Below are 16,035 nucleotides of genomic sequence, written 5' to 3' on the forward strand. Positions count from 1 at the left end.
TTATTTAATTTATTTTTGCACACATTAATCTTTTATTCCCTTCCTTTAAATATATTATTCCATGATTAAGTATTATTTAAAAAATTTATTGGATTTACTTATTTTGTTATTAAAGAAACTTCACTTTTATGGCAAAACCCCAAACTAAAGCATTTGCCATTATATGGTAATTAAAGTTACATATTAATTATTATAACCCTATGTTTACTTTTATTAATATAATATTAGACACACATCTGATTAATTAAATGATCACTATAGTTTATATTGAATTATATAATAAAGTTTCATTATTGGCCGCACCCATCTTTTGATATATTTTTAATTATTCTATCCAATTATTATTTGGTTGGACAGCAATTACCTACAAACATTGGCACCAATAAATAAATAAATTAATTAATTAAAGTTTTTTTTTTTAAAATTGTTATAAAAAAAAAATACTTTTATTAAGGTTACTTAAACTATATTGGTCGGTTCCTTATAAAATTTTGTTTATTGTTTAAAATATTTGCAAGATGAAAATAGGATTGAGATTAATATAAATTCTATTGAATTGTAATTTACTTTAAATATGATAATTATAATTTCGAAATTAAATTAAAAATTGATGCATTATAAAATAGATAAAATAAAATATATTATCAATTAAATCAAACATAAAATAAAGAGTATTAAGATATAATATTTAAGATATATCCTATAATTAATATATTTTTGAATATTATATCTCAAATAAAATTAAAAGAATTATGGCCAAATCTCATGTTGGTTGGAGAGAGAACAGAAGATTTGTTATAAATGTATGGAAACTTATTTTTAGTAGACGGGTTTTAAAATGTTGAAGGGAAGCCCGGAAGAAAAAACCCAAGAATTCTATATCATAGAAACTTCTCTATAGTGAATGCATTCTAAAACATTGAAGGAAAACACGAAAATGAAAGGCTAAAGATGATAATATCTGCTAGCGGAAAACCAGTTTTAAATATGTTGAGGGAAAGCTAAAAGATGACAATATGTGCTAACGAAAAGTCCAAAAAAGACAATTATTGCTAACGAAAAACTTGAACAATATCTGTTCACTGTGGGACGGTAATAATTATAAGTTTTAAATTTATTTACCAAATCTTAATAATTTGACTAAAAAAAGAGTCAAAATGTCACCAATCACATTCAAATTTTTGTTTGACTACGAGATTATTTAAAGAGAATTTTTTTTTTTTATATATATATATATATTTTAAATTACAATTGATTCCAAGGTTTTTAATGATTTTTAATTGATGTTTTATTTTTTTAGATTGAATATACATCTTTTATTAAATCTATATTTTTTCTATTACTCCAAATGGGAGTTTAAATCGAGTTATTTAACCGTACAGTTAACGTAGCGTGAACGTCAAGTTAACAAGAGAATTTAGTATAGAGATTATAATAAAACGGCTTCTTAACTATCGTATTTAAGAAAATTTAGAGATTACAATGTACTTTTTCATATTTTTATATCGATTTTGTAGACTGTGTAACAGTTAAGATATTATAATAAAACGTCTTAGCTGTCACTAATAAATAACTCTGCACAAATAATTAAAATGGAACAGTCCGACGCAGAAAGATAATATTTTTAAATATTCCACTTATATTTAAATATATCTTATACTTTAAGTGATTTTAAAGTCACGACTTTCAAACTTACAAGCTGTGAATAACTTACAAGCTGTGAATGAATAATTTGAGTCGATTGAAACTCAGATAAATTAGTATAAAATAATATAAACAAGCATTTAACTTGTAGATATAGTACATAAAAAAAATTAGTTAATTATTAATATAATAATAGAGGGAAAAAAAAGAACTAATTAAATATAAAAAAGGAATTTTAAAATTTAGGACATTTCTAATTAGGGCATGGAGCTCCATAATTGGGCTGAATGGCGTTAGCCGGCGTGTTTGAGTGGCGTATGAAAATGGAAAGGAAGATTAAGAAGAGGGACACGTGGCAGATGGATAGAGGAAGTACATACGTGGACATTCTAGAAATGGAAACAGCGAATAAATTCCCTCTCCTAGGGCGCCGCGAGCTACGTGTCGGCGATCTATTCGACAAGACAACTTCCATGCGCCTTTCTACTAGTTCCACTCCTCCTGGATTTGGCGAGTACGAGGAAAGCTCTGCTCCACTCGAGAAGGAACGCGTGGAAAGCACGCGCGATGCGTCTTAAAATGCACAACAAATCACAGACTCGGGATTCCCTGTCGGAGACCAACGGATTCGGATTTGATTTTAATGTAATGACATGTCGGCTGGAAAGAGCGAGTATGAAACATGTTCATACTCGCAACGATCGGCTCGAATTCATGAGAAAAAAATAATATAAAACCACTAAGCGGTTTTGAAGTGCACACCGGTTTTGGTACAGACTGTTTAGCTGTCAATGGAAAACCACTTAATTTTTTTTTTATGGGAGCATATAATACAAGAAAACAAATAGGCAGAAAAAGGGTCTCTAGAGAGAGAAAAGAGGGGTTTCTAGAGAGAGAAAAGAGGGGTTTCTAGAGAGAAAAATAGAAGAACACTTCTATTGTCCAGGAAAAAACCACAAGGAGAAAGAAGCAAATCCGCATACCATGGAGCGGTAAAAACCCCCCATCTTTTTTGCCTCTTTTTTTAAGCAAATTTTCAAGTGTTCATCATTTCTCCAACATTTTTGGATTTTGAAGAGGGTTGTTGGGTTTTTTTTTTTTTTTTTTTTTTTGTAGATTTGAGTGAAATTATAGAATAAAAAGTAGAGAAAAATTAGAAGAAAAAAAGGAATGGGAAGAGGGAAGATTGTGATAAGAAGAATAGACAATTCAACGAGCAGGCAAGTGACGTTCTCAAAGAGAAGAAATGGATTGCTGAAGAAAGCTCGAGAGCTTTCAATTCTTTGTGACGCTGAAGTTGGATTGATCGTTTTCTCAAGCACTGGAAAGCTCTATGATTATTCCACCACCAGGTTAGATCCCTTTCTCTCTCCTAATTTCTCTCTCTTAATTTTTATTTTTTATTTTTTTTATTATGAAGTTTTATGAACTGGGTTTGCTTTGTTTCTATTTTTATTTTTATTTTTATTTTTATACGATTTTCCATAATTTAATTGCAATATTAGATCCAATCCTCACTGCTTCAGATGCACCAAAATATAATTTTGTGATCAAAATATTTGTTTTAATTTCTTCTTTTTTTTTTTCCCCCTTGGAGTTTGAATAATAAATGCAACGGATCGAAACAAATGGTAAAAAATGGAAATTAAATTCCAAGAAAATTATAATTATTTCTGCATGTTTTTTTTTGGGGGGTTTTTTTTGCATGGCTATGTGTGTGTATATATATTAATCTTGTGAATTAATTTCTTTTTTCTTCTTATTTTTGAAAATGTTTTTATTTTCCATTTTTTGAAATTTTGCTCTCTCTCTCTCTCTCTCTCTCTCTCTTCGACAACTTCCTTCTGGTTCTTAATTCTCTCTCTCTTCAGATCTCTTGGGTGTACCTTTCTGAAATTCCGAGGAAGTGAGTGGTGGGTGATAGAGATTCTCTCTGAAAACCAATAAAGTTATTTAATTTATATTTATATTTATAATTATGAACGTACATTCAGCTTTTTGTTTATATTATATATATTTTTTCAGTCTTCAAATTTGATTTCCAGGAATTATCGTGTGGATTTTACGTAATTCTCATTTTCTGAATCTTTTGTTGATATATTTATATGTATTTTTGTTAGTTTATGAAAACATATTTATGTTTGATGTTGTAATGTTGTGTATCGTGTCAACTTATGTGATTCGATATTCATTATTTTCTTTGTTTAAATTCATTTATCTTCTTACCTATATTTTTTTTTTATATAAATTCTTTAAAATACTATTTTTTTCACTCAAAACTTTCTTCTTTTATATTTGGTTTAATTTTCTGTCTTCAATATTTTATGCGTTGGAATTAAAAATATAAGAATTGAATTTATTAGGAGCACGTCAAATAAAAGATTAGTTGAAATCGAAAACAACATTGTAATATTTATTTATGTGTTTCTTTTGAAGGGAAAACAAGTTTTATTTATATTTAGAATTATGAAAACTATTTGATAGTTTTCATTTACAGGCAGTGTTCTGTTCTAATTAGATTTATCACTAACAAAAGTATTTTCTATATTTTTAGAAAATATTTTATAATTTTATATGCATATCTGGTATGAGGCATTGTGAAGATGAAATGTCTTGACAATAGGGGGGCCAAAGTGTCATACTATAAAATTGAAGAACTAATCACCATTTTAAATAACTTTGTTTTTCTTCTCAAATTTAGGGAACACTATTATTTTCTTAATTTCAAATATTTATTTTTTTTTTCTCTCCTTTAATTATACACATACAATTTCAAATATATATGAAATTACAAAAACATGATCAAATAACATTCCCCTCACAAAAAAAAAAAAAAAAAAAACAACTATTTTCGAGATTGAAAAATAGAGGAAGGATGAAGAATCAAAATCATCTTTGATTTTAAGAATAGGAATAGGGAAGAAAGTTGAGCTCTAAAATCACATGATTAGCTTCATGTGAAAAATGCCAACACACGGAGAGAGTGTCTGATCTGGTTTACACGTACCTCAACTATTCTTACACGACAACCTGTCTTAACCACTATGATTTATACTCATTTCCTTTTTTTGCCTATAAAGCCAGAAAAGAAAAGGAAACAATAAAATAGAGTAAACAAAAATTTCCATCTATTGTTGCAGATGTTTATTTATTTATTAAGTAGGAATAAGAGATAAGAGTACTATGCTGGTATCAATCTATACTGTAATTGGTTTTCCCTTTCTGTAAACTAAGTTACAAAAAACATTTATTAGATATTTCCCTCAAACCTATCAGGCATGAGAACACAAAGCACTGTGGCCATGTCATACTAAAAGAACACCATAATCAGAATCAAGCCATCATAGCCTTCAAGCAACACAGATCACAACCCTTACCAGAAAAAATACAGCATAAATTGCAGCTAAGTTAGGAAAATTGTACCGATCCATCTTCGTAACGTCTTTGTACAAAGTTCCATGGCTTCTGAAAGAAAGGCATTGAGATTCTCTATCTAATTTGAAATATTATGTGAAATAGGAGTTTGGGTGAGTTTCAATAACTGACAAGCACCCAAACTCGACGTGCTTATACGAGATAGCGAACAAACCGATCACTCTACAGCATGCTATGAGCAGATTATATTCACAACTCACGTAATAAATCCTTATGATGGTGACATGGCAATTAAAAATTCAAGATTTGATTTCAGGTGTGGTTATGAACTGAATTAACAGTTTCTATCTTATCAGCATAAGATCAATTACCGATCGTTACTACAAGGTGAAAGAGGAGCAAAATCAGCTGATTAACTCTGTTTCAGAACTCCAGGTAAAATCTTCATTTATCTGCAATTCCAGTTTCTTCGTTAATTTAATTTCATTAAACTAAATATCCGCATTTTTTCTGTACTGTGAATATAACATTACCACGAGTGTTTCTCAAAGATGATTCTCTCAAAGGTTAAATTCAATTAACAAGGATAGGGATGAAGCAAGACAAAAGGTCAAAGACATTAAGAAAATAACTTTTGTGATATATTCTTGATCCCTGATACAGAACAAGAGGAATTTCTAGTGTTGTGATCTTCAAAAATTTTATAAAACTTGCATCCATATGAATCACAATAGGTCTCATTAACACTTTACATAAGAAGATAATAGAAAGGGCAAGTAAGAAAGCATGGAGAGGTCAAGTGGGGGTCGTAGTACGAACGATTGATTAAAGGAAATGTTATAAGTAGTTGTGGGCAGTAGAGAAAGGGGGAAGAGCCTAGAAGGTTTTATGGGAGTAAGTGGATCCCTAGAATTCTCCTAAATTGTACTTCACTTTTGCTTACAAATGAAACTACTACTTTTGATCCCATCAAAACGTTATCAAAGCTGTGTCAGAGGAGTGAGTTCGTTGAGGAATGATAGCAAATAAGATAGAGAATCAAAATAAAGCTATGTAAAAGTTCTCCAAAGTTCAGAGGAATTCCTTAGTTCGAAGTACAATGGGTGTTGAAAATAAGATGCACACTTGAGCGGAGGAGATATGGGAAATGAGATGAAACCAATGAAGAAATGTGGCGCAGATTAAAATCGATTGAAGACAGCACTAGAAGAGAAGATTAAGGCAAGAATCTTATGTAAGCCACAACAATAGCTAAAAACCGAGTTAAACATGGAGAAGAAATAATGAAGGCTTGAGGTACTGATTATTAAAGAATAGGAGTTAGACGGCATGTTCGTTAGTGAAGGTCAATAACAGCCCTCAGTTTCAGAATACTATCCCCTCAAGTCAAGGTTCCCTATCATTATTCATGTAATAGAGATCGACTAAATGGTTTCCTTGATTTTCATTATTCAAAGGGTCAATTTTAGTTTTGGACCTCCTGTGGCCACCAAAATGTCCTTACCATCATCTAACTTATTCTCCTTCTCTTTAGTCCCCTTCGTTCTTCCCTAAACTGTAGAAGACCTTGAGTTAGCTGAAGTTACCGCTTCTTTTTGATTGTTCGTGAGTGTTTGAGTCAACTTTTGACAACTCAACTATTCTCAACCCTAAACAATATTTGGTTATCAATGTAATTCATAGGATATTAAATCTTAAATAGACGACCACCCTGACTAGAACCAATTCTCTTAAAGTCTATTGCTATTAACATGGTCCAATATTCATCAATTTAACGGATTAAGAAGTCCAACACTCGAACTCTTGCAACATTGTTTTCTCCCTATTAATTGGTCATAGCTCACGCGAGAGAGGGTTAACATATAGGTTTTGTTTTCCCTGACCGTTTTTTCTCGATCGTCAGCCATTTGGACTCCTAATACATTCCAAGTCTGTCAGTCTGTTTTGTGATCCTCGTGTTTTGGGTGGGCTGGTTTTACCTCTTTTTTTTTTTTTTTTTTTTCAATTCAACACCCATTCCAAGGCCTATCTCCAGAAACATTAGAGGTTTTACCTTGCCTCATACTTCCACTCATAAAAAAGGAATAATGTATAGACATTGTAGAACCCCTATGTTGTAACTTTTTCAAGCTTGGAGGCACCAAGAAATCTAAAATAAACTTCAGACAATGTATTATCAGCATAAAGGTTTTAGGTACCACCAAGAAAATTATTTAAAACCAAGGATATAGACTATAGTCTAGAAGAGGAATGACAGAAAATAAATGCATTTACCCCAAAATTGGTAATTGCAGCAGTATCTTATCCTTAACAGCTTTTTTATCCCGTAGTGGCAATATATCTCTTCACTCAAAAGTGAATTAAAATTCATGCCTTTCAAATAGATTAGTTAAAATCATCCAAACTTGTAACTTACCATGCTACAAGTAAAACTGCAATGCTGATCATCTTTTCTATAATTGCTAGTTTTGGAAAAGAGAGGCAGCAGCTTTGAAGCAACAACTGCATTACTTGCAAGAATGTCACAGGTACTCCAACCCTGCTGTACTCTATATGATTAACAAGGGAAAAAAGATCAGCCAAAAAATGTTTAGGGAGCATAATCATTCAAATGTATGTTTAACAATAGCTACATTTAGTTTTCAGTGCTATATCTCATCAGAACATTACTGAAGAACCCCAATCCCTAATTGTAGACTTGAACGAAAAATCTAAACAGTGCCCATGTAGAAAGTAGTAAAATTCCTTAAAAAATATTTGGTCTCCAAATTTGGAGTTCAAATAACTTGCAAATGAAATTAATTGAACTTGGAATAGAGATCCTAAATTAATCCGTTCCGAAAAAATTTCACAATGTTGACATGCTTTTTAAAAAACAATATTTAAACGCTGAAACTTCTCAAATGTACCCTATTAAGGTTTCAGCCTGTCAGTATTATTATATCAAGTAGTGAGCAAAACCCAAATGTTCCTCTATTCATAGGTCATTCACAAGAAACCAAACTTTTCTTGCCAATCCAGTACAGAAATATTAGATATGAGGAACAAGAAAAAATGTACGAGTTAATTTAGGGGCTAAAATGATAAACATTTCTTTCTACAAAGCATGTTCAAATGATTCCAATTCAAAGAATCAAGTAAAGGATAACTCAACATAGATAATATCAATAGTTATTCCAACTAGGAATAGAGCACACGTGAACAAAAGAACAATAAAATTTTTACAGAGACTAAGAGATCTTAGGAAGAAGTTTTGTCCCTTGTTAGGTTTCATACCTCTTTCTAGGCTTGGTGTATAAATATATGTGTAGTTATCTTCTAGGTTTTATTTTGGTTGAGTGAAGCCCCTTGTTATTTAAGTTCGGCTCATTTTAGTTTGGCTCCTTTTAGAGGATTGGGTTTTTTTTGTATTCCCCTCATCATTTTTTCTCAATGAAAGAATAGTTTCTCATTAAAAAAACTATCATATATACATATATATATTGCATGTAGGAAATTTTCGTTATAAGCTTGAATCCAATCACATGCCAAAAAGACGTATGAATATTAAATAATCAAACATGTAGACTACGACATTCATAATATATAAATTTGATGTTTGCATACACAGAAGATATGTAAGAGACCATTTAACCTAAGAGTTGCATGATCGGTACAAGAATGGCTCAGAGCATAGTGATGATGAATCAATCCTTGAGGGAAAATAAAAATAATCAATTACATACTAGTGTACGAAGAAATAAGTTGACAGGTGTAGGAGGGTCTTTTATCTAGGTGGTTAATTTTCTGTTGGGAGCAACACATCAATAAGATGCTTGGAGAAAATTCTACAGTAAGGGAAGAGTGGAGTAGAGCTCAGGACTATCAAACTTCCTGGGCAGTTCTCATAGCTAGGAGCTTGTATTTTGTACTGCAATTTTCAAATCAAGAATGTTCTTGGATTACTGTAATCCTATTGATTCCTGGACTTCTATATGAGAACCAATCAGGTATGATGGATTCCTGTACTTCTACATGAGAGCCAATTAGTATGCTTCAACAGACTACTGATATAGCTATGACGAGGCATACCAAAGAAAACCCCCACGATGGTTTATGCAAAGGCTTAGCTCATCCTCAGTGCTTGACCTTGTGCATTTTCTCTACAGAAAACCATTTGTTAATTTCAAATTCGGATCAAACTCTATTATTTCATCCTTTTTTTGTACCTTACTTCATGAGCAAATATCCAACTGAAAGCACTGGCCTATCAAATATTATATGGCTCTAAATCCCTTTTCAATCTTCTGTTCTACAATAACTTTGTAAGGTAAGCGGGAATGAGTGATAAGCATCACATGATTCTTGGTCTGGTAAAACTTGGCTGATCATTTGATTATCATAGAAGGTGTACTCAACATTTTACTAACACCATAAGTTGCCATCCATGATCTATATCATAATTAAGACGTGCTAATTACCGAGATAAAATTATAGAATGCAAGCCTGATCCATTGGAAATGGTAATATAATCCAACACTTCATACAAATACGCAAAAGAATTCATAATATATCTTGTGCTTCTATATTTGCAGACAATTGATGGGCGAAGAACTATCTGGCCTGAGTGTCAAAGATCTACAAAATCTAGAAAGCAAGTTGGAAATGAGCTTGAAAGGTGTCCGTGTAGAAAAGGTATAAACTATGAAGAAATCTCAATAGAAACATGCACCTGATAAAGCCTCTTGAGTACAGATGTTTACTTTTTGTATTTACCTTGCAGGAAAAGATTTTAAGGGATGAAATTACGGAACTAAGGCAGAAGGTTTCTCCCCATTGTAAACATCCATGTTATCTCATTATATCAAGTACAGTAGCATCAGCTGACTTGCTATAATTATGTTACAGGGGAATCATATGCATCAAGAAAATGTGGAACTATACAAGAAATTAGATATGATTCACAAGGAAAATGCAGAACTGCAAATGAAGGTAGAGTTCCAAACTTTTTTTCAATTGCTTCAATGTGAACAACTGGTTCAAAAGCTACTCTTGTTTAGTCGTAAGATTTTTTTCGTTCAACAGCGGGAGTTCAATTGTCCTGAAAACGGACTTCTATTTCCTTTTAAATAAGCTTAATGGTGGGTTTTTTAAGTATATCAGGTTTATGGACCAATGGAAGTGGATAAAACGAGCAGAAGCTCAGCTCAACAATTCACTATCACCAATAGATACAGTATGCCTGCTCTACAGCTAAGACAGCCACAACCACAAAACAGTGAAACATCAGTACCAGGGATAAAGCTGGGGTATGTTCTAGCAATCTATGTTCATGACATATGAATTAAATTGCAATCAAATTCATCTGAGTATCAACATGTACTAGACAATTTTTACTCCCAAGCTGAATAGATATAATTGAAACTTGCAACAGATTGCAACTGCAATAACAGCAGTAAGATCATGGATAATTTATCCATGGTCATTTCTTCAACAACTCATCATACAGTATGAATCATGTTCAACATGAAGGTGTCTCCTGCTTCCGTTATCACCAGATCCCTCACATTTGGTATGCAATGTTCTTCAAACTCTATAATTGCGATAAATTTAGCAGCCAGACCAGCTACCTATGTAAGTTTACAAATAATGACAATGCACCATATGTGCCATGTGTTGTTCTAGCTGTTATTAAAAGTTTGTTGTGTTAATTAATTAGACCAGACTCCTGATGCCTATTAGCTGAATGAAAATTAATATTCATACAATCTTATATAAGATGGTACTAAGTTGGTAGATACTGAATTGCATATGAGATGTCTAAAATCTGGGCTTCCTGTTGTTGAGTTGCCAAAACCAATCATTGGTCCTTTTATTCTAAAAAAAGTTGGCTGTTTTGAGGGTCCATTCACATCCTTTGCTAATATTACACTTGCGTGTGTTTCCAAACTTTACTATAATGATTAATGAATGAGATTCAGCAATGTAAAGAAGCTATAAAGACTACGGAATTTTAAACCAGTAAAATAATCTGAAACTAAAGTTCTCTCAGTTCACTTTTATCATCACCAATCCTCAAAACTTGAGCTGTTAGCTTATGATTAATTTAATCTAATTTTTTAATCATTCTGTAATCTCTCCCTGACATACCCAACTTCCAGTAATAGTATATAGAAATGTCAATCCATGATGCCTTTGTATTTTGTAATTAGGATATATTACATGTTTATCCCAGAATTATGTTACGCCTCTAAGGGTATGTTTGCTTCTTTAGGGTGGTGTTCGCTGCTCAGTTTGGAATCTCCTTTTATTAGCATACAAGTTGTTTTTGTAGAAAAAGAAATCTAATTCCTTCAGCTTCATGGTAATGTGGAACCCTCTTACAGGACCTCTGGATTTCCACAGAGAGGATATGGCATCACGTCATCACATTTGTTGTTATTATGTGGTTTTATAATAATGGTTTGAAGTTTCATTAACATTTGAAACTAATAATCAATTTATGAAGTATGCATATCTCCTGCAATCACTAGTTATATAATCCGTATTTTTTCCTTCAGCTTTTCAAGCATAAGAACACATACTAGCTTTCTTTCTCAAACATTTGATTCTCATAATCACATACCGACATTCTCAGTCCTAGAGTGGTCCATTTTTCCATGAACCAAATGACACCTAATGGAAAGGAATGTTCATTCTATCTAACCCCTTCCCTGCATACTTGCGACACCATATCATAACAAAAGGAATATAGTAAAACATATTTTTTAATAAAAAAATTATTATTATTAGATATAATAAATTTAACCTTCTGGATAAACAAGATAAAAACAAATGTCAAGATATATCATTCACGATCCTAAACATCGTATGGCATGATCGTCAAATACTAACATAAAACATAAGATAAATATTTCAATTATTTAAGAACTTTGTCACTTTAAATACAAGAATAAATGTAATGTGGATCAGCAAAAAAAGATGATATCTCTGATGATATAGAATTTTATGTATTATGGATTGATGCTGTAACAAATGTAACTTGCATTCTCTCTAGTTGGAAGTAAAAAAAAATTTACATACATATATGATCATCCCTCTATGGATGTAATATTTGTATTCTATCCAATCATGCCTACAATTAACTGTAATTTTTACTTTAAACATGATGTTTCTTATCTAAAAAGTAAAAGCTGAGAAAACAAAGACATTTGTGCACAAGATTATACATGCACCTATTACACAATTTCATTCTAACCAGAAATAAACTTCAAATTAACTAGTAAAGTAGAAGTCAAAAGTATACAGCATATAAACGAAGAACTTGGGCTTCTTACAGATAATAAAGTATGTATGATATGCAATATAGTGGAAATCATAAATCCAGCCATGTCTCATAGCCCAGTGTCAGGGCTAACACAGAAAAGAAATCACCAGCAATAACATGAGTGATAAGCAATTATGACCCACAGGTAAATAAGAATAACGTGGAAGGAAAACATAGAAAATAAAAACCACCCAAGAAAATGCAGAGTGAATAAATAAATATTGCTCCTTCAATCACAAACAGGTCCAGATTATAACCATGTACAGCTCTACTGCTAATGTACCTAACTGGTAACATGCAAAAAAACCATGAATTCAATATTAAAAGAAAAGGCTCACTTACACCTTATTTAGCCAGATATTTCAACTAGAATCATGCTTTACTTAAAGCAATTAACAAGTGAATATTATAGAAGCAAGAAAATAAATATTACATACCAAAGACAACAAGAATCTAATTTTGAATTTAGCATCAACCACATTTAATAGCTTGCAACAACATTTAAGCCTTTTCCACATCTAAAATTAATACAATCTTTATAAATTGGTTCAATGTAAACTTTAAGCCCTTGTTCATAAACATACTCAACCCCTAACCCTTTTGAAGAGAGGTACCCAACCTAAAATTTATGTGTTACTGGGTGAAATTTTGTATACCAGCAAGCTAATGCATCTTTTAGGCACTAAACTTTCCTGTACATACACAAGAATAAACAGAGCATCAACAGCCATTTCTATTTGCCATTTATAGTATGTGGTATGACCTTGCTAGAGAGATATCAGTAAATCATAAATTTTAAAAATAAATCAAGCTGGGTAGATTCGATCTATGAAACTGAAGGATAAAATCATTAGATGATTAATGTAAAAAAATCAGGGAATTATCAAGAGATAAAGGAAAAGGACTCTCAGACCTAATCAAATTTGAATTTGCAAATCAAGAGATAAAAGAAATAAGACTCTTGGGACCTTACTAAAAGCACTAAAGTCCTTGATTTCAAAAGCTCAAAAGAAGGCGGCCCCAACACTACCTAGACAAAAAGGCACATCAACAGTAATGGATTCAAGCCAGAAAACACTAGATGGATCCGTAGAACTGTGAAGGGTTCAAAAATATTCTGCCTTCTCAAGGTTCTTTTCTATCCTTTGACTTCTAATATCGTCTTTTGATAAGAGACCTCCATTACAACGTCAATTCAGATGGTCACAGCCACCAACTTCTTCAATTAGCCAAAAATATTTTAAATACATACCTGTATAATGTATAGAAATACTATATACATTTCCCACATTACAACTGGTCCTGAAAGATAGTGATTATATCTAATGAAAACAGTGCTATTAACAATTAAAGAAATATAAGAAGAGACATTGAACACACTAAAAAATGATGCATGTTAACCATCCATCGTATAAGCACAAGTAATAATATTAACAAAAAAAATAACAAGAGTCCTAAAATTAGTAATTAAGGTCCATATTTAACATTTAGAAAAAATAAAAAAAAATCCTTACATAAAACTTGGAACGAAGTGTCTAAGGTACAAGCAGGCAATAACTTACTGTATGAGGTTACTGCCATTGCAGGGTGCAATTATGATCAGTTAACAAAACAAAAGATAGCTAATGGTATGCATTGAGTGCAAAACTAAACAGGAATATTAAATCATACAAGATAATGATAAAAATCCTACAGATATAAAATGCAGACTTACTTTCAGAACATGTCTGCAAACTCATAATTTCATCCGCTGGCTTTCAAATATGATGAATCTTCTATAATTTTATCACAAGTTCTGCATGGACAATTGTCTTCTAAACATCAAAGATAAAAGACAATAGCACAGACAACAGGCTACTTGAAATTCACTCCTATATAACAATTCCTTCCATTGTGCACTTTGTGTCTTAGCATCCAGTTCCAAATTCACGAAAACGCATAAACGTCAAATGAGTGTAAAATTTCAAACAAATAAATATTGTAAGGGCACCTTTGATTTCACATTCATTTACGTGGTGGCCAGCCATCAGCAGCCCGAGATTCCACCTACCATACGTCAAAATTTTATAAGATAATGAGAAGGTATCGCATATGTAGGTTGCTAAATTATTTTTTTAGAAATGAATGATCCGTAAAAAAAAATAGCGTGGATGCAATATCCCTGAGGCTGCATTCTGTGAGAAAATCAGACAGCTCGTCATGCAAGTGAAGTATAAAGCATTTAAGCAAGAACATTATACACATCGCGTCAAAATCCTGAAATAAACAATAATATAAGTCTTAAACAGTTCATCTAAGAATCATCCGATGCCAGTATCCCAGCCATGCATCCATTACATACAAAGAAACTCAACTTCCGTTATAAAAAACAACACACAACGATCAAAAATCAAGATCATCTACTACGAAAGGCAGAAAACATTCATTGCCGCCATGAAAAAAAAAAAACAGAAACGCCGAAGTAATCTGTACTCATTGAAAATGAGAAGAGAACTGAGGAAAACGACATTACCTGGAAGCGCAAAGCTCTCGTGAAGAAAGTGAGTGATCGATCCCCGAGCCAGAAAACCGCCACATGGATGATTCTGAACAGGAACACAGCACGAAACCTATAAAGCAATGAAGAACTCGAACGAGAGAGAACAAAGAAGAGAATCGACTACAGAGAACCTGGACGCGATCGATTTTCCATAGGACTTTGATCTCTCTTTTTCCCGCGGATTCAGATGGAAATCAGAACTCTCGCCGCGACGAGGAGAGAGAAGAAAATATCTCGTCCAATTCCGTATAAATTAAAAAAATAATGTAAGAGTTTCAATTCTCTGCAGCCAAAACTACAAAAAGACAATCAGATTGAAACAGCTGGCGCATTTTGAAAGGTTGAATTAAAAATTAAATAACATATTTGACACTGAGTGGGGGAGTGGAAGTGGTTCTGGGCGTACGATAGTGGAAGGAATTGATATTACAGGGCCCACATTCGGACACGTAGGACACCATGAACCGGACAAATCGGACAAAAGTGAACCAAATTGACAAGTTGTTGCTTTCGGGATTAGTGGAGTTGCCGTAATGCTTCGGCAAATGTTAATAAAAGGAAAATGTGTTGAATTTAAATTTTATATTTGTTTTATTTTGTTTCTTAGGTCTATTAAATTAAATTACACTCTCATAATATCACAAAAATATTTTATTTATTTTTTTCTTTTAATTTCAACAACATTCATACACATAAAATTTGATGCTCAAGCGTATATATCCATTAATTATTATTAATTATGTTTGTTTTAATTACCAATCGATTATTAATTAATTATTAATTAATTATATATTCACTTTTATTTATTGATATTGATAATATAGGCTAGAGTCAACTGAACTATATGTCTTCGTACATTATTACATCATTTTTCAAAGTTATAATTAACACAATGTTTGGGCCCATTTTTATACGTTTTTTATGAGTTAAGTGGACAGGGTCGCAATAATTATCATTTGGTTCTTACAAATTAAAATCAATATTAATTTTTTTTTTCTTTTAATTTTATTATGAAAATTACGAAATATTTAACATTTGTAATCGATGCTAGCAAAATATTATGATATGTAAATATTTGATATTTGAATTTTATAAGATTTTATTTTTATTTGAATAAAAAAAAAACTAACTCAAAAACGGAATTAAAAAATAGAGGGTTTGAAAATAGAAG

General features: G+C 31.8%; 1 protein-coding gene and 2 long non-coding RNA genes across 9 annotated transcripts; 1 reads left to right on the plus strand and 2 right to left on the minus strand.

The window, feature by feature from the left end:
• Positions 1 to 2,507: 2,507 nt before the first annotated feature.
• LOC111487792 (MADS-box transcription factor ANR1-like) lies at positions 2,508 to 10,721 on the plus strand. Of its 4 annotated transcripts, none has more exons than XM_023135479.1 (8): positions 2,508 to 2,996; positions 5,376 to 5,454; positions 7,486 to 7,547; positions 9,594 to 9,693; positions 9,782 to 9,823; positions 9,907 to 9,990; positions 10,162 to 10,307; positions 10,433 to 10,721. In XM_023135479.1, the coding sequence occupies exons 1-8, from the start codon at positions 2,815 to 2,817 to the stop codon at positions 10,446 to 10,448; spliced, it is 711 nt and encodes a 236-aa protein (XP_022991247.1). In that variant the 5' UTR covers positions 2,508 to 2,814; the 3' UTR covers positions 10,449 to 10,721. The 4 variants fall into 4 exon arrangements, with proteins under 4 accessions (XP_022991247.1, XP_022991198.1, XP_022991134.1 ...); XM_023135430.1 differs by lacking the exon at positions 10,433 to 10,721 and having other exon boundaries at positions 2,508 to 2,636; positions 2,761 to 2,996; positions 10,162 to 10,341; XM_023135366.1 differs by lacking the exon at positions 10,433 to 10,721 and having other exon boundaries at positions 10,162 to 10,341.
• On the minus strand, positions 4,758 to 8,478 carry LOC111488175. Its single transcript, XR_002719176.1, has 2 exons — positions 7,436 to 8,478; positions 4,758 to 5,471 (listed from the first exon to the last, which is right to left on the minus strand). It is a non-coding gene; the product is annotated as an uncharacterized LOC111488175 (long non-coding RNA).
• LOC111488051 lies at positions 8,502 to 15,088 on the minus strand. 4 transcript variants are annotated; one of them, XR_002719157.1, is made up of 5 exons: positions 14,838 to 15,088; positions 14,316 to 14,371; positions 14,040 to 14,120; positions 9,731 to 13,017; positions 8,502 to 9,645 (listed from the first exon to the last, which is right to left on the minus strand). It is a non-coding gene; the product is annotated as an uncharacterized LOC111488051 (long non-coding RNA). The 4 variants fall into 4 exon arrangements; XR_002719168.1 differs by lacking the exon at positions 14,316 to 14,371; XR_002719153.1 differs by having other exon boundaries at positions 9,731 to 14,120.
• Positions 15,089 to 16,035: the final 947 nt, after the last annotated feature.

The sequence above is a fragment of the Cucurbita maxima genome, unplaced genomic scaffold (genome assembly GCF_002738345.1).
Source record: "Cucurbita maxima cultivar Rimu unplaced genomic scaffold, Cmax_1.0 Cma_Scf00001, whole genome shotgun sequence".
Classification (NCBI taxonomy): domain Eukaryota; kingdom Viridiplantae; phylum Streptophyta; class Magnoliopsida; order Cucurbitales; family Cucurbitaceae; genus Cucurbita; species Cucurbita maxima.

Bases quoted from the DNA above. Each gene is read 5' to 3' on its own strand.
- LOC111487792 (XM_023135366.1), top strand. From the start codon at position 2,815: ATGGGAAGAGGGAAGATTGTGATAAGAAGAATAGACAATTCAACGAGC. The intron at 7,548-9,593 runs GTACTCCAACCC...CTATATTTGCAG, and splicing joins TACTTGCAAGAATGTCACAG to ACAATTGATGGGCGAAGAAC. The intron at 9,824-9,906 runs GTTTCTCCCCAT...ATTATGTTACAG, and splicing joins TTACGGAACTAAGGCAGAAG to GGGAATCATATGCATCAAGA.